Raw genomic sequence first — 21,401 nt, 5'->3', positions numbered from 1 at the left:
AGTGCTCATCCCAAAAGGTTCCCTCCTCAATACCCATCACCCACCCTGCCCTCCCTCCCACCCCCCATCAACCCTCAGTTTATTCTCAGTTTTTATTAGCTCAGGTCTTAATCTCAGGGTCATGAGTTCAGCCTCGCATTGGGCTCTGTGCTGGGCGTGAAGTTACTAAAAACAAAAAAAGTCTACGATGTCTGGCCTTAAGATGTTACATCATGGAGAACTGAGAGAAATCCTGAGGTTTTGGTAGTAAATATCGAGTAAGAAGTGGCTTGTTCCATCTTAACCCCTCTGAGTCCGTGATCAGAACTTCCCATCATTGGTTCCTCATGATGGCGCACTGCATGCGGGACCTTTGTCATCTTGTCCACTGTGTGTGCCATTAGTTACATACCCAGGGTGCATTGAACTGATGTTGGAGACTCAGAATTGTAGTTTTTCCTCCAGTTTCAGTGAAGTGATTGTTCATCAAGGGGCAGAAATACCCACATATCCTTACTGAGCAGAGTTGGAAGGAAAAGGAAGTAAAAGCAGGTGTGAACTTTTGAGAAGTTTGATTCTAGAAAAAGAGTGTCAGGAAATGGCCCAGTGGTGGTGGGAGAGGCTTGCAGTTCTGAGGGAAGACTGTTTTTTGTGATAGGAGATACCAGATCAGGTTTGTGTGCTTATCCAGGAAGAGAGAGAGAGATTGGTGATGTCCCAGAGGGCTGGACCCACAAAACTAAGCCCCAAGAAGGGGCACATGCTGGGGCAAGGGCGGGGTAGAGAGGGAGTTGTCCACAAGGATGAGACACAACAGACTCAGGCCGTGTATGAGATGGTAGGGGGAGGAGGAATGGTCTCCAGATTTCCCAGAGTCCATCCTCCTGGGCATCCCTGCCATCCAGGAGCTCCTCCAACACAGGGGCAGCCTGGAGACAGCATTTGGGGCCAGGAATCTGGAATATCCAGGGTCAGAGGGTACAACACTATGGTTTAAAATATATCACCCTCTGGTATTTTCAGAGCCTTTTTCATAAATAAGTCTACTGTCAAACACTTTGCTCCCATTTTTGGAAGTCATAATTTAGAAGACATTTATAGACAAGAGCCTGTCCTATACGTAATACATAGTATAATTACTATGTAATTTACAGTAAACCAGTTTGGTTTTGCTGCACAGTGTCTTCTCATTTCCATTTGTAATTTTAAATTTTAGAAATGCCTCCCCAGTGATGACAGGTGTAAATTTCAGTGATTTCTCTTAGCTGAAGCAATGAGGGGCTCTTTGGGGCTCTTTGGGACTGGGAAGTGTTTTTCTGTTCAGTACCACGTTATTGTTTACAGAACTGGCAGGGTAAACATCAGGCTTCTGGGCAGTTTGAAAGGCCCCTAGAGGCCTGGGGATGCTGACTCTGGGTCCCTCTGGCTGTGTGACTGAGTTGGCAAACTGGCCAAGGCTGCGTGGGGCCTTGGGTCTGCGCAGGATTCCAAAACATGGGGCATTTCACATGAAAATCCAGACTTCTAGCTGGTTATACATAACCCCAGTCTACTAGGGGCATGGTAAAATTAGTACAGGGTGGTCAGAATGTAGGAGAGAATTTTGCACCAGGGATTTAAATAGAACATTTGGAGTCTTGAGTTAGGAGAACTAGGTTTGTTCTGGTTTGCACAACGCAACAGAGGGTGAATGACAGTCATTGCTAAAGAAATAATAGAAACATTAATAACAACCCATGCCACTGTTGGGTTTTTCATATGGCAGGCCACTGTTCAGAGCACTTAAAGTGCATGAGCTCACATGGGGCACCTGGGTGGCTCAGTTGGTTGAGCGTCTGACTTGGGCTCAGGTCATGATCTCACGTTGGTGAGTTCAAGCCCCAACTCAGGCTCACCGCTGTCAGCACAAAGCCCACTTTAGGTCCTCTGTCCTCTTCTCTCTCTGCCCCTCCCTGCTCACACACTCTCTCTCAAAAATGAGCAACAAAAGTACATGAGCTCACAGAAGCCATGCAAGGTAGAACTATTCTCGTTTCCATTCACCACGAGGCACAAACTAGGCAATTGCTCGATTAAGGGGTGGAGACAGGGTTTGAACCTAGGCTCTACTGTGTGTCATGGAGTAATCCCTTTCATTCTCACAGTTCCAGGGCAGGACCCCTGGCCACAGTTCTCATTTCCTGAGGCTCTAACTGCCCCCATCCACCCAGATCATCACAGAGCGGGGAATCGCTCCTTGTGGCCCTGAGCAGGGGTGGGTTCTGCTGCGCACCATGAAATCCACAAGTTCTGGTCTTTGGTTTTTCCTCGTGGTACAGACTGTGTCACTTTCTTCTCCTGACATCACCCTGAAAGAGCTGTCCTGCATTCAGCACCCTGAGGAAGGAACCCCAGGACCACCCACCGTGAAGAGTGACCCCCCTGTGGGGTGGTGGACCAGGCTGCAACAGCCCTGGCAGCTCAGGTGGGGCCAGAGCACATGTGGCTCACTCTTATTTGCTGTGTTTACAGGAAGGTGCATTCGCGTTGGTTTTCAAGAGCATCCACTACCCGGGAGAAGCTGTTGCCACCAGGTGAGGCAAAACACATTGACATTTCAAGAACAAATAAATAAAATAAGATTGCTTAGCTTGAGACAACAGGGGAGAAGTGAGACCGTGGCTTATGCACCCTACCATCTCTGTGGCTGGGCTTCGGATTTTTAAAAGAGAAAGCAAAAAGTTGATTTTTTATTTGAAATCTCCAGATTTTCAGAAGTTGACAACAAATTCAAAGTAAAAATAAAACTGTATAGCAAGGGGCAGATCCAGGTTGCAGGTCAGTTTTGGAGATGCCTTCTGGAAAAAGCTTGCAAAATTATGAACGTGAAACTAGGAACAAGTGAACATTAATTTGAATCCAGTAAGAAGAGGCCTTGAAGGCCCCACGCTCAAGCTTCATCACCTACACACCAGAGGTCCTAGAGGGCCAGCCGACATGTCCCTCTGTTGGACAGAGCCACATGGCCCCCAGTGATGTGTGGATTCACACAAGTGGGAGCATGAGTGCCATCCTGTTATTTTATATTCAGATGAACTGATTATCCATCTGTCCATCTGCCATCAGTCTGACCATCCATCTACACATCTACCTGTCCATCTGTCCTTCCCTCCCTCCATCCATCCAACTGATATTTGTTGAGCACTTAGTCTATACTGGGTCCTAGGGATCTATTAACACCTGACCTAGTCCTGTCTTTAAGGACTGGACATTTGTGCAGGAGGACAGAGCAGGGCAGAGGGTGTTGATACTCCGTGTTGGGGGCTGGGAGGCAATGCATTGGGGAGCCTGAGGGGCTTCAAATGTCAGCCTTTGGGAGGTAGCCAGAAGCACCAGTGTGAGCAAAAGGAAGGGGCCTAGAGTGAGCTCAGCATTTGGGGATCTGACCCAGAGCAGCTTGAGTCCCCTTCAGAAAAAAAATAGAAAAGACCCTGGTTGAGGGCACAGATGGGGTCACCAGGGACACGCCAACCCTTGCTCTTCAAAGGAGCCCCTGGAATGTGGCCCAGATTCTATAATGAAAGCAGTGGCTATTTCCAAGACACTTTGTAAGCTCGTTCCTCATGGTAGCAGTCATGGGGGACTTTCTGCTCTTTCAGAAAGACAGACTGACACCTGCTGTGTACCAGGCATTGGAGACAGCAGTGAGCAAGGTCGTGTACACTCTGCCCCTCTAGCTCCAAGGGCTGGTGGGGAGTGAGGATGTTGGCAGAAGCCCTGCTCTGCAGGGTCTCAGGTGCACTGTGGACTGAAAGTTTCATTCTGAAGCCTCTGAGGAGCCATGGAGAATGCACCTGTGGTCTGGAAGACACAGAGAGAACGAGGCAGTCCCTCACAGACAGTCATATTCTCTAGGCAGGAAATGATGGGAATGTATCATGATTTAATTTTTGTTCAGGATAGGAAGGAATTTACCGCTTGGCATTCAATTTCTTCAATCATAGAATTATAACAGACCGCTTGTCCCTATTAAATTTAGAAACCCTGGGGCACTTGGGTGGCTCAGTCAGTTAAGCAGCCGACTTCAGCTCAGGTCATGACCTCACGGTTCATGAGTTCGAGCCCCGCATCAGATTCTGTGCTGACAGGTCAGAGGCTGGAGCCTGCTTCAGATTCTGTGTCTCCCTCTCTCTCTCAAATATAAATAAACATTAAAAAAAATTAGAAACCCCTTTTAAAACTTGATACTATCATGGTATTACTATTTTAAATGAATGCAAAAGAAGGCCACGTGAAGAAGCAATAAAGCTTTATATTTCTAAATTGTCCATAACCTGCCGGCTCTGTAACCTCCTGGGCAATCTTTGGGATGCCTCGGGAGCATTATCTGAGGCGAAGTTCAGAGAAATCATAGAGCTCTATCTACAACAATAAAATCTGGGGGAGACGTTTGCCAAGAAAATTAGGTAACCACAGTACTTTCTCATTGTCAATGTTATAAAGGCCATTCGAGCTGGCTCTCCATTGTACCAGAGCCGTGTCTCCTCTGCTTCAGATATGATAAAAGATGGTCCAGATTATTCAAGGTGCTCACAGCACTTTCTTCAAAGCCACGTACTTTGTCCCCCCACTTGGGGAAGTCGGATGCGGGGCTGGGAGAGGAAACCTGAGTTTGAGGCTGCAGGAACTCCCACAGAGGAAACATCACTGTCCCCTCTGTGACGGAGTCCAGCTCGTGCAGGTCAAGGAATTGAAACTTCTCCCAGGAGGTGACACTCAGAGACAAAACCACCCTTGAAAGTGTGTTAAGTGGCCCACAAAGTTGAGCAGATCCAAAGCCAGTCATCAGAATGCCCCCCCAAAGCTGGAGAACAGCCGAGCTAAGCAAAAGGGGCGGGGAAGGGGGAGGGAAGAGAGTCTTCGGGCAGGTCATGGGCGTCCAGGGCTCCTGCTTTAAAGATGGCAGTAAATAGCAGCAAGCTGGAGCCACGAAGTGAGGGCCTACTGATGCCTCAGCCACAGTGATCTAACCATGTGGGGATTCACTGGGCAGGTGGGTGGCACCATGAAAGCAAGCCAGAATTCTGCCAGTCGGTTGGTCCCTGCCCCAAGCCCTGGGAGCATCTTCCTGTGGCTCAGGAGTCTGTCCTGTAGGATCTCAACAGGACACTTTCCCCTGTTGGAAGGGCTAGATGCGGGGACCCCTCCTCAGTGCTAAGAGGCCATCCAGCCCTGCCTGGGGTGTTGAGACAATGAGCAACTCGACTCCCTGTTGTCTCTACAGGAGAGGTAGCCCCCTGCTCATTGGAGTGCGCAGCAAATACAAGCTTTCCACGGAACAGATCCCCATCTTGTACAGGACACGTAAGTTTTTCGAGAAGGCCTTGAACAGGGCAGGGGGCTCTCGTGCAGGCAGATGTCTTCTGTCTTCCGGGGCCGGTCCGCATACGGCTCCAGGTCAAAAAGGCTTTCATGCAACTGAGACTTGGGTCCCTTTTTGCAAAAGCTTTTTATTATAGATATTTTCAAACACATACACAAGTCCAGGGGAAGGCATGCAGCTCCATTACATAAAGGCATCCACGCTCTGGTATGAGTGTTGATTTGCTTTGTTTTGTTCACAGCCATTCAAAAAGCTCTTGCAGTGGCACCGTGCTATTTGGGGATCATTTTCACGATTTGGCTGACGCAGCCAAAGCTAAAAATTGCAGATTTCTCCCACACATATTCAAAGGGGAAGCTGGCGCCTTGCTTCATGTTATTCAAACAAAATAGTTTAATGTCACTTGCAATCCTTCCTTCACCAGGCAATTTCGAGAACGTAAAGAAGATCTGCAAAACAAGAATGAAGAGGCTGGACAGCTCAACCTGCCTTCATGCCGTGGGCGATAAAGCAGTGGAATTCTTCTTTGCTTCTGACGCAAGGTAGCTAAAGCTTGTTTCCTTTCTTTGCTAGGATTATGTAACCAAAAATGACTGGCCAGACACCACCATTTTTCATTTATCCCCGATTTTCAGCTGTTTTCTTACAGCAAGGGGCAGGGATGATGGCAGATTTCAGTTCTCTGTGACCCTTCTCCAAGAACCTCAGAGAACCACTGAGAGCACCTCATGACCAAGGGCAGGATTCACTGACCTCCACAATGTTTTGGGGCCTGCACAGAATAATTGAATTATTTGCCAACATTTTAAAAGGGGGGAGATTTCACATAAAATTCTGGGTTTCTAGCTTCTCTGGAAAATCAGCAGATCTGAGCACCCTGGGTTGTGCTCCCTCTGGCCCAGGATGTCTGGGGCCACTCAAAGGCTATGCTCCCTTTAACTAGCTGAGGCAGGTGTCTTCAGACCTTTGGTCCTTCTCTCACCCCACCTGACTCTGCCTGAGTCTGAGCACTCATGATGAGAGGGCCAAGACCTAGGAGTGTGGTCCAAGTCATTTCTAAGTCCATGTTCTCATTAACAGACAATACTTCTGAAATTTGAGGAAGTCTGCTTCATATCCATTTTAGTACAAAAAATTTATACACATCCATATACACATACTCAGAAAAGACCAAAACACTTTCCTGGTAGTTGAAATAGAAAACACTACCATAAGGGTGCCTGGGTGGCTCAGTCAGTTAAGCGTCTGACTCTTGATTTGGGCTCAGGTCACGATCTCACGGTTTGTGAGTTCGAGCCCTGCATTGGGTTCTGCACTGGCTGCTTGGGGCCTGCTTGGATTCTCTCTCTCACTCCCTCTCTGCCCCTCCCCGCTTGGGCTCTCTCTCTCTCTCTCTCTCTCTCTCTCAAAAACAAATAAACATTTAAAAAAAATTTTTTTAAATCCAACTGAAAGCCTGTTAGAACTAATCCTAGAGGCTAGTCAGAGAATGAAGATGTGGAAATCAGACATCCCAGCAGTTCGGCTATCAGCTGAACAAGGCTGCAGAACCATATCCACCCCGTTTGCTCTTGTGCTTCCTCACATGACTGGCACAGTAAACCCTCAGCAAGCCTTTCTTGAACAAAAACCAAAAAAAAAAAAAAAGTAATCTATTTACCCGAGCTAGAAAAACTATTTTAATCCCTTAAGATAAATCTTAATAAAAATAGTCCAGAGTCTCTCCAGAGAAGACTACAAAAGTCAGCGATGAGAAACAAGACCAGATTTGAATAAAGGGAGAGAGTCCACACTCCTTGGTAAAAAGGCTTAATATTATTAAAAAAAAAACTAATTGGTTTAAAGTTATTTTAATAATTAAAAATTGTTTTTTAAAGATAACTGACTCTCCTTAATCTGCAAATTTGATGCTATAATTAAAAATCCTCACGATTTCTTTGCTTATTTAGGATTTGGAACTTGGAAAGATGATTTTACAGTGTATGGTGTGTAGACCAGATATGGGTGACCCTCCCAGATACGGAGGCACACTGTAGAACCCGCAGGGCAACAGTAGCCAGTGCTGAGGGCTTTGCCAGGATGGTCTCATTTAATAAACACAACCAGGGCACCTGTGTGACTCAACTGGTTAAGCGTCTGACTGTTGATTTCGGTTCAGGTCATAATCTCGCAGTTCGTGGGTTTGAGCCCCGAGTCAGACACTGTCAGCACAGAGCCTGCTTGGGATTTTCTCTGTCTCCCTCTGCCTCTCCTGTACACTCTCTCTTTCTCTCTCTCTCAAAATAAATAAGCATGAAAAAAAGCAAACACAACAAACTTCTAGTGAAGGCACAGTGATCATCTCCCATTTTACAAATGAGGAATTTGACATAGGGGCTCAGAGGGGTCATATCTGGGCTGCTTGAGGGCACAATGCTGGTAACAGACAGAAATAAGGATACCATATTGGGTCTGTCTAACTCCTGGGCCAGTAGTCTTTTTTTTTTTTTCTTTTTTTTTTTTTTACATTTATTTTTGAGAGAGAGAGAGACAGACAGACAGAGTGTGAGCAGGGGAGGGGCAGAGGGGGAGGGAGACACAGAATCAGAAGCAGCCTCCAGACTCTGAGCTGTCAGCACAGAGCCCAACGCAGGGCTCAAACCCAGGAATTGTGAGATCATGACCTGAGCCGGCGTTGGATGTTTAACCGACTGAGCCACCCAGGCACCTCTGGGCCAGTAGTCTTAATGATGGATTATACCACCATCCATTTTGTAAATAAAAATAATTATATTTAAATGTGCAGGGGCGCCTGAGTAGCTCAGTCAGCTAAGCATCCAACTTCAGCTGAGGTCATGATCTCATGGTTTGTGGGTTCGAGCCCCACACGGGGATCTGTGCTGATAGTTTGGAGCCTGGAGCCTGCTTCAGATTCTGTGTCTCCCTCTCTCGATGCCCCTCCCCCACTCATTCTCAGTCTCTCTCTCAAAAATAAATAAAATATTTTAAAAAATAAAAAATAAATAAATTAACGTGCAGACACACACGCACACGTAAATGCAAACACACGTGTATTTAGCACTGCCTGGAGAGCAATACAATATAAGTGGTGTTTCTCTCTTGGAGATGGGATCAGGCCATTTTCTTCCTCTTATTATTCTGTGTTTTCTACTGTTTAAACAATGCATGTATACTGTTCAAAGTATTTTTTTCCAGTGCGGTGGTTTCCCATCCTTCTTTAGAAGTCTGTCTTCCTGAGCATCTGTTTAGAGACACCTTTCTTAGGGCCATGGAATGTGGCCACTTCTTTCTTTAACTTTACATCAGGAATTATAAATGTTCATTTTTTGGCACAGGGCAGGTGTGGGTGTGGCACTTGGTGGAATGAGGATTTTTTTCTCCCATGGTCTTACAAGTGCCACCTTCATGGTTTTGTTTTTTATTTGTTTTTCATTTTTGACCATAACTATGTACCACTTGTGCTATTGATTAGTTTGCTTTTTCACCTACCAACTTTTCTAACGCCATTTATTTTTAAAAGAAACTTTGTATTGCCATTTTGCAAGACAAAAATTATCATTACTTTCCATACAAAGTTATTATAAAAATAAGCACAATGGGGCACCTGGGTGGCTTAGTCAGTTAAGCATCCAACTCTTTATTTCAGCTCAGGTCATGATCTCACAGTTCATGAGTTCCAGTCCTGCCTTGGGCTCTATGCTGACAGCACGCAGCCTGCTTGGGATTCTCTCTTTCTCCCTCTTTCTTTGCCCCTGCCCTCCTCCTGCACTCTCTCTCTCTCTCTCAAAAAAAAAAATAAATAAGCATAATGACTCCACATTTCATTGGTGGACGTATTTTTTACTTTGCTTTTAAACTATCCCTTTTTCCTTGCAGGGAGTGTGTGTGTGTGTGTGTGTGTGTGTGTGTGTGTGTTATGAAACTGAGTCATTTGTCCTCATGACTTTCCCACTGTCTGGATTTTGCTGAGAGAACCCCCCATGGTGTCATTTAACACGTTCCCCTGCCCACTGCATTTCCCGCGCACTGGCGTTCACAGGTGTCTACAAACTTGATCTCCTTCTGGTTTGATTTTTTGGCAAGACGGCTTCATAGATGGTGGTGTGTCCTTCTATCAGGAAGCATATATGTTTATTGTCTGTCTTTTTATGCTGTTAAGATTGATCAGGGGGTTCACGCGCCAGACAGCCTCACCCATCCATTGTAAAGCTGCTCTCTGCTTTTCACCTCTTGGTTTCAGCAGAGCACTTCATGGTCCTTACTTAGAACTATTAGTAATTAGAAGTCCATAAATTGACTATTCTGATGCTGTCATTCCTTATTTATTAGCTGTAGTCCATCCATAAATTTGCCTTCATGAACAATGTGGTTATTCTGAAAGATCAGATTAGTTTAAAAAGCAAGATAAATGTTTCATTCTTTCCTGTTCCGATTTAGAGTAATGTGTTGGTTCCCAAGCATTCTCCAAAGGTGACACTGTCTGGATTATGATTTGAAGAAAGCGGTCATAAAAGGCCATCTGTGAGATTACTGGGGAAATCTGAACATACTGGATATTTGATGATATGAAAGAATAACTACTAATTTTAGATGTGATAATGGTATTGTGGGTTTAAAATTTTTCCTTCTCTTTTAGAGATAGAAGGTAAAATGTTTACAGATGAAATGATGTGATGTCTGAGACTGGATTCAAAACAATTCTGGGGGGAAGGAGGAAGGTGTGAATTGATGTGTATAGTGTAGTGTCCCTGTCCCTCCTAAAATGCCATCTGATGCTACTGATGGGGACCCATACTGGGGAGGCAAGTGAGTGACTGCCTTGTAGCTGTCAAGCACGTGCAGGCCCCGTCTGTGATGCCCGTGTTTCCCTTGCTCCAGTGCTATCATAGAACACACCAACCGAGTCATCTTCCTCGAGGATGACGACATCGCCGCAGTGGCTGATGGGAAGCTCTCTATTCACCGGGTCAAGCGTTCAGCTAGTGATGACCCATCTCGAGCCATCCAGACCTTGCAGATGGAACTGCAGCAAATCATGAAAGGCAGGTGTCCTCTGAGGGTCCGTGTGCAGCGGCCTTGGGGGGGGGGCAGGTGCTCGATGGGGGAGCTCCTGAGACTCTCTGTCCTACCCTGAATAGGTGCCACAGCCCTCCTACCTGCCATGGCCATTAGGGTGGCGTTGCAGGTGCTCTGTGGCTTGCCCAGCCCAGGGGATGCGGGGAGCCTTGTCCTGCTCCCCCAGCAGGAGTTCCTGACTATATAAAGGCACTAGGTCTCCCTGCTTGATCTGACCAGTCCATCAACTGCCTCCCTTTACTAACTCTCTGGGACACATTCTTCTACCCAGACATTTCTTCTCTGGGTCAGAGGCCTGCAATAACAGGGGTCTGTGGACTATTTCCTCCTTGCGAGGAGAGCCTGTCTCCCTACACCCCCTTCTCCACAGGGCAGCCTGGGTAAACATTTAGGAATGTGAATCAGACCTTTTTATCCAGCTGCTTAAAGCCCTCCAATGGCCACCCACTGTTCTGAGAATAAAATCCACACTTCCTGCCACAGCCCACAATACCCCATGCCCAACCTGGCCCCACCTCACTCTACCCTTTTCCCACTATGCCCTGCCCCCTCTCCAACCACCTCACTGTTACTTAGGCAGGCCAAGTGCTTACTCACCTGAGGGTCATTGTACTTGACTGACTACTTTTGGTCATTCTACCTTGATCATCGCCCAGTCAGAGAGCTCTTCCCTGACCCTCCTCACTTGTCTTGTTTGCTTTATGGCACCCTCTATCAAGTCCCCAGCTAAAGGTGGCAGACAGGAAACACTGCAGTGTTTGGAACATTCCCACCCTGTCTGTGAATACTTCCAAAGCTTGAGGCACAACACCTGTCAGGGGCCTTAACCCATTGCGGCCAGATCATCCCTTTGATGTCATCCAGTTCCATTCAAATCAGAGCCCTGGAAATGCATGTGTTGGCTGAAAAGGTTTTTATTTAATACAGAAGCTCGGAGGGCATCTGTTGAAAAGAAGATTGCCAGGGCACCTGGGTTGTTCAGTCGGTGAAGCGTCCGACTTCGGCTCAGGTCATGGTCTCGCAGTTTGTGGGTTCGAGCCCCACGTCAGGTTCTGTGCTGACAGCTTGGAGCCTAGAACCTGCGTCAGATTCTGTGGCTCCCTCTCTCTCTGCCCCTCCCCCTCTCACACTCTGTCTCTCTCTCAAAAATAAATGTTTAAAAAAATTAAAAAAATAAAATAAAATTGCCTATTTCTCAGGGCTTACTTCTTTTGTACTTCCCTAAGTAGGTTGGTTTTTGGAAGTGAAGCATTTTCCTTTCCTCTGCCCCTGCTGAGAGGAGTATTGCCCCAGAAAGACCAGCCACATATTTGTTGCTTACTTCTTTTGCTCCTTCAAGCTGCAGGGTCTGATACGCACACTGGAGATAGTAATCTTATCTGACCTGTTTGCCTCTCACTTGTTACCGGGAGAATCAGGTGGGACGGCCCCTGGGACGCCCTTGGTAATGTGCAGTGGCCTTCCCATGTGTCACTGACACTAAACTGCATATCAGCTTTCCATCTTGATTGGAAGTTAAGCAGTGGTAAAACAACTGAATTAAAATTGACCTGCTTTTTTGGTGTTTATTTGACCAGGTAACTTCAGTGCATTTATGCAGAAGGAGATCTTCGAACAGCCAGAATCAGTTTTCAATACTATGAGAGGTCGGGTGAATTTTGAGACCAACACAGGTAATCCCCCATCCATGCCCTAGGTCGAGGCGCGTCCCCGTGTGGGGTTAGCACTAATGCCCCCTGCATGTGCCCCACAGTGCTCCTGGGCGGCTTGAAGGATCACCTGAAGGAGATTCGACGATGCCGACGGCTCATCGTGATTGGCTGTGGAACCAGTTACCACGCCGCAGTGGCTGTAAGTCCAAGGCGCTGGGCCCTCGATAGCGCTGGGGAGGGAGCAGCAGCCCAGGACAAGATGTGTCTTAAATGCCATCATGTGTTTGACCTCCCAAATTTGGTGCCCACAAGCCAACATGAGAGCCTTTCTCCTGCAGTGTGGCCTGTGCATGTCTGAAATTCCCTTCACCACCAGGACCCAGAGGTGCCACTTCATAAAACTGTCCCCAGAAGCCCAGCTGCCTGTGTCTCTGTAGTGTCTGTGACTGACTTTGGTCCCCATTCTTGTTGGCTTCAGACACGGCAAGTTTTGGAGGAACTGACTGAGCTCCCTGTGATGGTTGAACTCGCCAGTGATTTTCTGGACAGGAACACACCTGTGTTCAGGGATGATGTTTGCTTTTTCATAAGCCAGTCAGGTAAGGAATACGGGTTCACGTGAGTTCATCTCAGGGCTCTGTCCTCTTGGTAACACACCATGTATCTCCTTCCCTCCTTCATCCAGTAGAGTTCTCTGCACACTGAGCATGTGCCAAACTCTCTTCTCAGTTGACCCTCAGAACCATCAGTCACTGTCTCATTTTAGGGGGGAGCCATGCGACCAAGAATTCTCCCTCCTCCTGCCATTCCAAGTCCAGAACTTAAGGGACCACTCACCAAAGTGCTTATACATAGGTGCTAGGTTTATTTCAAAGAGAGAAAGTTCTTCAAAATTCTGCTGGTTGAGTGTCACTTCAAGAACTATGTGGATGCTTTGCAGTTCCCATGCTGTCCAGCAGGGGATGCATTGAGAGACATTGCTCAGGTGTAGGCCCAGCACACCCTCAGTAAACCCTGCCTGGGTGCCATCCTAACTCTAAACGTGGGCACCTGCTCCAGTCAGGCTGGGCAGAGAGTCAGGGAGGTGATTCATGGCCACATGCTTGGACTTTCTATGACCTCCAGAAGGATTTTTAAAACATTTTAATTATGGAAAATTCCAAATCTCTGTAAAAGTAGAGAGATTTACATAAGGAACTGCCTATTCTCAGCAACGATCAGCTGAGCAGAGTTTGTGTCATCCAGATCCACATTAACCTGTCCCCTCCCCTGGGTTATTTTGAAGTCAATCCCAGACATCATGTTGCTCCACAAATACTTCAGAATGGATCTCTAAATGGTAAAAGAAAAAAAAAAAAAACATAACCATTATGTCATTATCACAATTAAAACATTAACAGCAATGCTCTAATATCCACTGGGACTTCGAATATTGCTTCCGGTTTGAATTTTGAAGACCCATTTCCATTTCCATGACAAACTAAGAAAAACGAATACAGACACACTCACCCTCCGGCTGACAACCTGTAGCCATGTGCTGCTGTGTGACTTCATTTTGTTTGTTTGTTTGTTTATTTATTTTGAGAGAGAGGGAGCCCATGCATGCACAAGTGGGGGAGGGGCAGAGAGAGAGGGAGAGAGGGAGAATCCCAACAGGCGCAGACCCCGAAATGGGGCTCGAGCCCATGAACCAATGAGATCATGACCTGAGCTGAAATGAAGAGTCAGACGCTTAACCAACTGAGCCACCCAGGAACCCCTTGATGGGTTTAATTTTATGATCGGACCGTATTTAATTTAGTTCGAGGTTTCAAGGCTTACAAATACAGGGTGCTTGTGCTGGCTTATTTGTGAATCTATTTAAGTAGCTTAGTTATAAAAATAATTTTGAGTTCACACTGGCAGGCTGCAGAAGTGTTTTGCTTTAAAGCAATGTTAGATCTATTGGAGAAATGCCATTTAGTGGCATTCTTGCTTTTTTTCAATTTTATTTATTTACTTAGTCTCTATACCCAGTGTGGGGCTGGAACTCATCACCCCGAGACCAAGAGTCACATGCTCTTCTGACTGAGCCAGCCAGGCGCCTTGCATTCTTGCTTTTTATTCGTATTTATTTATTTATTTTAAATATTTATTCATTTTTGAGAGAGAGCAAGCACAAGCAGGGGAGGGACAGAGAGAGAGAGGCAGAGAGTCTGAAGTGGGCTCTGTGCTGATAGCAGCAAGCCTCATGCAAGGCTTGAACTCACAAACCATGAGATCATGAACCATGAGATCATGACCTGAGCTGAAGTTGGATGCTCAACCGTTCAACCGACTCAGCCAGCCAAGCGCCTCACATTCTTGCTTTTTAAATGTTAAATCTCAGCACATTCTGAAGAAGGCAGCTTAAAGTCCTAGAAAGGATGCTGGGCACCTGGCTCACCTGGGTTGGCACCAGTCTGTCGCCCACAGCTGCGTGGCCCTGAAGGAGCAAGGCTTTGGTTTCTTCCATCTCTGGGGATCTCATCCTCACGGGGAGAATGGGGTCAATGGCCCCATGGGGTTGCCAGGAGAGTTCCATGACATAGCGGATGAGAAAGTGCTTCCCACATAAATAGCAGCCGAACCTTGAATCCAAGAATCCACCGGAAACATGGTTGAGAGTGCATTTTCCTTTCTGAGCACACGCCGGCTGCCTGTGGGCTCTGATTTCTGCATAAAAGAGTAAATGAGTTGGGGGACAGGGGGTTCGAGCTGGCAGAGCCACGCTCCTGAGAACACATGGCTGAAAGGTGGGGCCCGTGTGGCAGGTGAGACCGCAGATACCCTCCTGGCATTGCGCTACTGTAAGGACCGTGGGGCCCTGACCGTGGGCGTCACCAACACCGTGGGCAGTTCCATCTCCCGAGAGACCGACTGCGGTGTCCACATCAACGCAGGGCCAGAGATCGGCGTGGCCAGCACCAAGGTAGTCACCTCATGCATGTGTCCTGAGGGAGGGCTTCGGCCAGATGGGTGGACAGGAGGCTGCGGGTTGGGGAGGGGGCGCTCCCAACAATCTGTCTCCTCCTGCGTGGTTCACATGCGCACATTCGCCCCTGCTCTGCCAGAGTCACCGTTTTGTCCACAGGCTTATACCAGTCAGTTCATCTCCCTGGTGATGTTTGGTTTGATGATGTCGGAAGACCGCATTTCACTGCAAAACAGAAGGCGAGAGATTATCCATGGTTTACAGTCTTTACCTGGTATGTTTCAGAATGAAACTTTCCTTATTTTGAAATCCAGTAGACTGTCCTTAGTTGCTTTCTCTTTTGACTATTTCCCATAAACAATGCTGTTAATCACTTCCTCCTCTTCAAAACTTCCTACTCACCACTAAATGCCTCCAGAAGCTCCCACTGGGCCAAGATTAAAGTCCTCACTCCTCACCGGGTCCTTGAACACTGCACACTGGACCCCTGCCACCTCTGACCTCATCCCACTCTCCTTCCCCTCCCTGGGCTCCTTCATTGACCTTCTGATCCTCAGCAATACCAAGCTGTCTACCACAGGACGTTTGCACTGACCCTTTCCTTTATAGGAGCCCTCTTCCTCCAGCTCTCCATACAACTGATGGCTTCTCATTATTCAAGTCTCAGTTCAGATGTCACCTCCTGGAACCCTTCCTTGCTATCCTAACTAACCCCCTGCCCCAGCTGTGAAATGTTAGCCCATTTCTTTTCTTTATAGCGTGTGCCATGGTATGAAATTACCTGTCCTCCAGTGTGCTGGCTTGTCTCCCAATGAGTATGTCAGCCCAGTGAGCATATAACCCTAACTGTCAGGGTCACTGCTGATATCCAGCCAGGGCAGGCATGGAGTAGGTGCTCAGGAAATATCTGAGAAGGAGCAGATGGCCCTGAGCCTTTTCCTGAACCAGAGTGCTCCTTCAGTCTCCCCAAACTTCCCTCTTTGGCTGGGTCCCTCCCATCTATTGTAGTCGGTGAGATGCAGTGTTTATCATACTGAATCTCAAGCTTTGGGGGGGATAATGGTTTCCATCATTCGCCCACTGGTGTGCCCTGTCCCGTGTGCCATCCTGAGGGCCAAGGAGATAACAGCTCCTTTCCTTCAGACACTTGCTCTCCAGGGAAGGAGAGAGACCTATTGGGTTTTCTTTGTGCAGCCCTGAGATTGCAAAATGAAACAGACCTCACCCCTTGGCTGACATGAAATGCCGGGGGCAGGATGGTCACAAGGCTGTGGGACAGCCCCTTCCAGAGATGGGGTAGGCACTGGGTCCATCCTGGGAGCCAGGGGCAAACCCCAGAGAAGGCAGTGAGAGAAAGCCACCATCTAATCATACAAAGCCTAGAGATCTGAATCTGGCCCACACAACATGCTGAAAATTTACTGACAAAAAACTGGTCTTCACCTTCAGCCAGGTACCAACAGTGCGAAAACAGGACTCTATCCTGATGTCTAAGTCAGCCGTTCTCAAGATGTGGTCTGCAGGTCTTATTACTATTTTCACAGTAAACACGCTATTTATAACAAATAAGATGTGTTTGCCTTTTTTGCCGTGTGGACATTTGCAAAGGCAGCGGTGGCTACCGCTGGCACCTTAGCACATGCCTCCACACACCCCACTTCACTCAAGGACTTCTTCACGAGGCAGTAAAATGCATTAGTCTTAGTAAATCGCAACACTCTTTAGTATTCTGTTTCCAAGAAAAGCATCCTGGGATTGTTTGAGTAACAAGCTGATTAGAGTACTTGGCAGATGTTTTCTCAAAAATGAACAAAGTTAGCCCGCCACTCTAAAGAAGAAAAACTGACAGTATTTGTTGCCAGTGATAAACTTCAAGCTCTCCAGTGAAATTTAGGATTTGGGAAAACTTGTAGCTGCCAGCATGAGCTCGACCACTTCCCACACTTAAACATAACTCTGATGAAGCCATGGTGACTTTAGCATATGTGATTTCTAAAAAATATTTTATGATGAAGTGTGTCCATTTTTAGAAGATTTGCATAACTCAGTCAACCTATGTTTTCCAGATGGTCAATGCATGATGTGACAAAATTATACACCATGTAAAACATCCATTTAAATAGATGCAAGATTGGGGCACTGGGTGGCTCAGCCGGTTAAGCATCTGACTTCGGCTCAGGTCGTGATCTTGTGGTTTGTGAATTCAAGCCCTATGTTGGGCTCTGTGCTGATGGCTCAGAGCCTGGAGCCTGCTTCTGATTCTGTGTCTCCCTCTCTGCTTGTCCCTCCCCAGTCATGCTCTGTCTCTCTCTCTCTCTCAAAAATAAAACATTAAAAAAAATTAAATAGATGCAATAGGGGTGCCTGGGTGGCTCGGTCGGTTAAGTGTCAGACTCTTGATCTTGGCTCAGGTCATGATCTCACAGTTGGTGAGTTCAAGCCCCATTTTGGGCTCCGCACTGACAGTGTGGAGCCTGCTTGGGATTCTGTCTGTCTCTCCTCTCTCTCACAGTAAATAAACTTAAAAAAAATAAAAGTTTTAATGTAACAAGGTAGGAAAAGCTTATTGAGATGATTTCAAATTCTACATTTGCAACTACTCTTTTAAGAAATTACTGTTTCTCCAGACTGGCTGATTCAGTCACTAGAGTATGTGACTCTTGATCTCGGGGTCATGTGTTTAAGCCTGCAGAGATTACTTAATTAACTAATTAAAAAAAAAAAAAGAAATGACCATTTCTTGAGTTTCATGTAATATCAGAGAAGAACATTCACAATTTTTTGAAAAAGTTATTTAAATACTCCTCCCTTCTCCAACTACAAATCTCTGTGAGGCTGGATTTTCTTCCTATACTTCAACCAAAAAAAATGTATCATGAGAGTTTGAATGAGGAAACAGATATGAGAATCTGTCTTTGTTAAAAAGTCAGACATTTAAAAAATCTCCAAAAATTTAAAACTACTATTCTCACTAATTTTTAAAAATGTATAATAGGTTTATTGTTACTTTTAAATGAATGAATACAAATATCTTTACTTTTCTCAGTTTCTAATCTGGTAAACATTGAGAGACAGAACCAACAAAAATAATGGCTCTTAAGGATTCACAGTAATTTTTAAGAGTAAAGAAGTCCTGAGAACAAAAAGTCTGGGAAACACTGGTCCATCTTACACTGGGCATTGTCTCTAGATTTAGCATGTGGCCTGGATTGGGGGGGGGGGCATTAATTTGGAGTGTCAGCTCTGTGGCTTTCCACCTGGTGACTTAGCCTCTCTGAGCCTCAGTTGCCTTACCTGTAAAATGGAGCTAGAAATAACACCTCACTGCTTATCTTACATGCTCAAGAAAGTATGAACATAAATATGAATTGCCATCCAACAAAACCCAGGCAAATCCTGCAAGTTACTGCCCACAATCTACATTTAACTTTTTTTAATGTTTATTTTTGAGAGAAAGAGAGAGAGGGAGACAGAGTGGGGGAGAAGCAGAGAGAGACAGAATCCTAAGCAGGCTCCAGGCTCATCAACACAGAGCCCAACATGGGGCTTGAACCCACGAACTGTGAGATCATGACCTGAGCTGAAGTCAGATGCTTAACCGACTGAGCCACCCAGGTGCTCTTACATTTAAAATCCTTTTTAAACCAAGGCAAGGAAGCCAAGTGTATTAAGTGGTGTGAATTCCAAAACTATGTCTTATACACCATGATTTTTCTTTGTGAATCTTGCTGTAAAATCTGTGTGACTCACAACCCCTCACTGTGTTTGCGGCTTAGGGCTGATTAAGGAAGTGCTGTCGCTGGACGAGAAGATTCATGACCTGGCCCTGGAGCTCTACACCCAGAGGTCACTCCTGGTCATGGGACGGGGCTATAACTATGCCACATGCCTGGAAGGAGCCCTGGTGAGCCTCCTTTGCCCACCCCCAACCTCCACCAGCCTGGGCATGAGGGCAGACATGGGAGACACCCCGAGACACCAGCGGGAAGGGGGGAAGGGCGCTGGGCTAGGGGAGGGGAGCGCTTGGGGACTTGCTGCCACCTGTGTGAGGCTGCATCAAGCACCAGCTCATGACCTGTTCGGGCCCTGGGGATCCTGAGGTGGACGCTGCCAATCTCCTGAGGAGAAAGGGGCAGGGCACCCTTGGGTGAGCCCCTGAGGTGTCAACCTGCACCAGGCTCCATCTGGGATGGTCCATTCGTTCCTCATGAGCGTCTTCTGAGAGGCTGGCAGTTATTGTCCACATTTCACCTAGGAGGGAACTGGACCCCCAAAGGTTCATCTTGCTCAGGAGGGAGTGATTGGTCTGAGATTCAAACTCAGGTCCATGTGGCCTTGGGTTATTTCCACGACCACAAGCAGACTGTGCGGGAGGATTCAGGCCGATGAGAATTGCGGGGCAGGCTCTCTGTGGAGTTTCCCTGTTACCCCTCAAACTTCCAAGGGGATGCAGAGATCCTGAAGGAGTGAGCTCCGAAGGCCCTGCTTTTGTTAAACTTTTAACTGGCTGTTTTGTCCCACTGCGGCAGTAAAGAGCCAAACCTGAGTAAGAGAGCTGGGTAAGGGGCAGGTTCCAGGACCACAGAGAGGGTGAGACAGTGCTGTCCAGGGGGCTGAGCCTACACTCACTGTCTGCTTGCTGCTTGTGGATGGGACTGCCCAACCAAAGAAAACGGGAGACAGGGTCACAGGTGAGGCAGCCATTGGTACCCGGGCAAGGGCATCCTTCCTGACCCAGCTTGGCTCCCCTCCTCTTAGTAGGGAGCAGGTCGCTGCAGGGGGCTGGGTGGAGTACACTTTCAACTCCCCCCATGCCTCTGCCGCCTGGTGCAGGGGGCCGGGGGGGCTCATCTGCAGTGTCCCCAGCGCACTGCTGAAAGATGCGTATTCAACTGCAGCTCCCAGTCAGTCCTGGGGGGAAAGAAAGAAGCTTTGACGCTGCTCCTGGCACACATCAATGGTCCCTCTGTGGTCTCCTGGGGGCCAGCACTCCAGCTGTCTGTGGCATTCGGGGCGGAGTCACCCACACTCCTGACAGTGTCCTGCCCCCCCCCAAATAAATAGTTCTAGGGGAGCTGAGAAATATTTTACTAGACACTCACCAGTTCAGTGACGTAGGGTTAATGGGAACTGAATAGAAATGGATCTCCTGAACATAGGGGGAAGTTGTAGTAACGTCCTGATGCGTGTTATTTTGCCTCATAAGTAAATTGGAGCATCCCTTTGGAAGTTATTAATGGTCTAGATTCGGGGGGATGATCTATCGGATAATTGAAGAAAGGTATTTCTAGATAGAATACAGTGCCATCATTACAATTTATAAATGTGGGGAGGCCACGGGTTAGTCACACAGCAGAAGGGAGGGCCAGATCGACATTGACTTGTCTATCCAAGGGTGGTGGCTGTGCTGGGGGGCTGGTCTGGGGGACACAGGCTGCGTGCTGGGCCTTGTGCGTGCTCTGGACAGCAGCCAGCCCTCTCCCTTGGGCCTGGCATTGCCAGCAGCCCTCAGTGCTGTTGACCACCTAATGCATTCATCCACCTTGCAGCCCTCAGCTCCCTGCCTTCTGGATTCATCCCTCCCACAGCTCCCCTTCCTCCCCTCTCTGACTGATCTCCTCCAGCCCCCTGTCTGTCCAGTGTCACACTGACCCCGCCTTGTGTTTCCCTAGAAAATTAAAGAGATAACCTACATGCACTCAGAAGGCATCCTGGCGGGGGAGCTGAAGCACGGACCCTTGGCACTGATTGACAAGCAGATGCCCGTCATCATGGTCATCATGAAGGACCCTTGCTTTGCCAAATGCCAGAATGCCCTGCAGCAGGTCACAGCCCGCCAGGTGAGAGCTCTCAGCTGGGCCAGGGTCCCCTTCTCTCCTGTCCTCTCCCACACAAGCCCACCTCACCCACTGTCGGCCAGCACTGGTTATGAGCAGCCCTACCACTGAGCAGGTGCGATCACGTGCTCTCTCCTAGGCGCCCCCTCCTGAGGGGCACACACATTCAGAAATGACTGGCCAGCCTGTGGCCACGTGCACAATGGCTCTTCAGTGAGACCTTGTGACCCAGACTGCCCCGAGCTGCCCCAGATTCCAGGCGTGGAGCTGCCCTGAGATGGGAGTGCAAAGCCCCCACAGATCCATCCTGGGAGGGCTCATGAAGTTATAGGGAGGTGAAGTCCAACAATGCCCTTGAGCCAGTGGCCGCCATGCCTGGCTCGGCACAGTGGCCAGAGAGAAGGTATAAAACACAAATCACTTCACTGCCTTGCTTAAAACCTCCCGGTGGCTTCCCATAAAACAAGAGTGACCACAAGCCGGTATTATGTGGCCCCTTCCTTCTGTGTCCCAAGCTGAAGGAGCCCAGCTGATTTCTGCCT

General features: G+C 47.6%; 1 protein-coding gene across 1 annotated transcript in view; it reads left to right on the top strand.

The window, feature by feature from the left end:
- GFPT2 (glutamine-fructose-6-phosphate transaminase 2) overlaps positions 1-21,401 on the top strand; it is a 48,176-nt gene that overhangs the window by 23,289 nt on the left and 3,486 nt on the right. The window contains exons 7-17 of the mRNA XM_019469698.2: positions 2,491-2,552; positions 5,243-5,322; positions 5,766-5,883; positions 10,220-10,383; positions 11,995-12,090; positions 12,171-12,268; positions 12,548-12,668; positions 14,862-15,019; positions 15,182-15,296; positions 18,799-18,926; positions 20,695-20,862. Of these exons, the coding sequence (XP_019325243.1) occupies positions 2,491-2,552; positions 5,243-5,322; positions 5,766-5,883; positions 10,220-10,383; positions 11,995-12,090; positions 12,171-12,268; positions 12,548-12,668; positions 14,862-15,019; positions 15,182-15,296; positions 18,799-18,926; positions 20,695-20,862 (1,308 nt within the window). The remainder of the gene's footprint in view (positions 1-2,490; positions 2,553-5,242; positions 5,323-5,765; positions 5,884-10,219; positions 10,384-11,994; positions 12,091-12,170; positions 12,269-12,547; positions 12,669-14,861; positions 15,020-15,181; positions 15,297-18,798; positions 18,927-20,694; positions 20,863-21,401) is intronic.

Source organism: Panthera pardus, unplaced genomic scaffold, assembly GCF_024362965.1.
Source record: "Panthera pardus isolate Hobbes unplaced genomic scaffold, ASM2436296v1 HiC_scaffold_2, whole genome shotgun sequence".
NCBI classification, from domain to species: domain Eukaryota; kingdom Metazoa; phylum Chordata; class Mammalia; order Carnivora; family Felidae; genus Panthera; species Panthera pardus.
The sequence above is the reverse complement of the archived record's forward strand: the minus strand, read 5'-3'. Positions and strand labels throughout refer to the sequence as shown.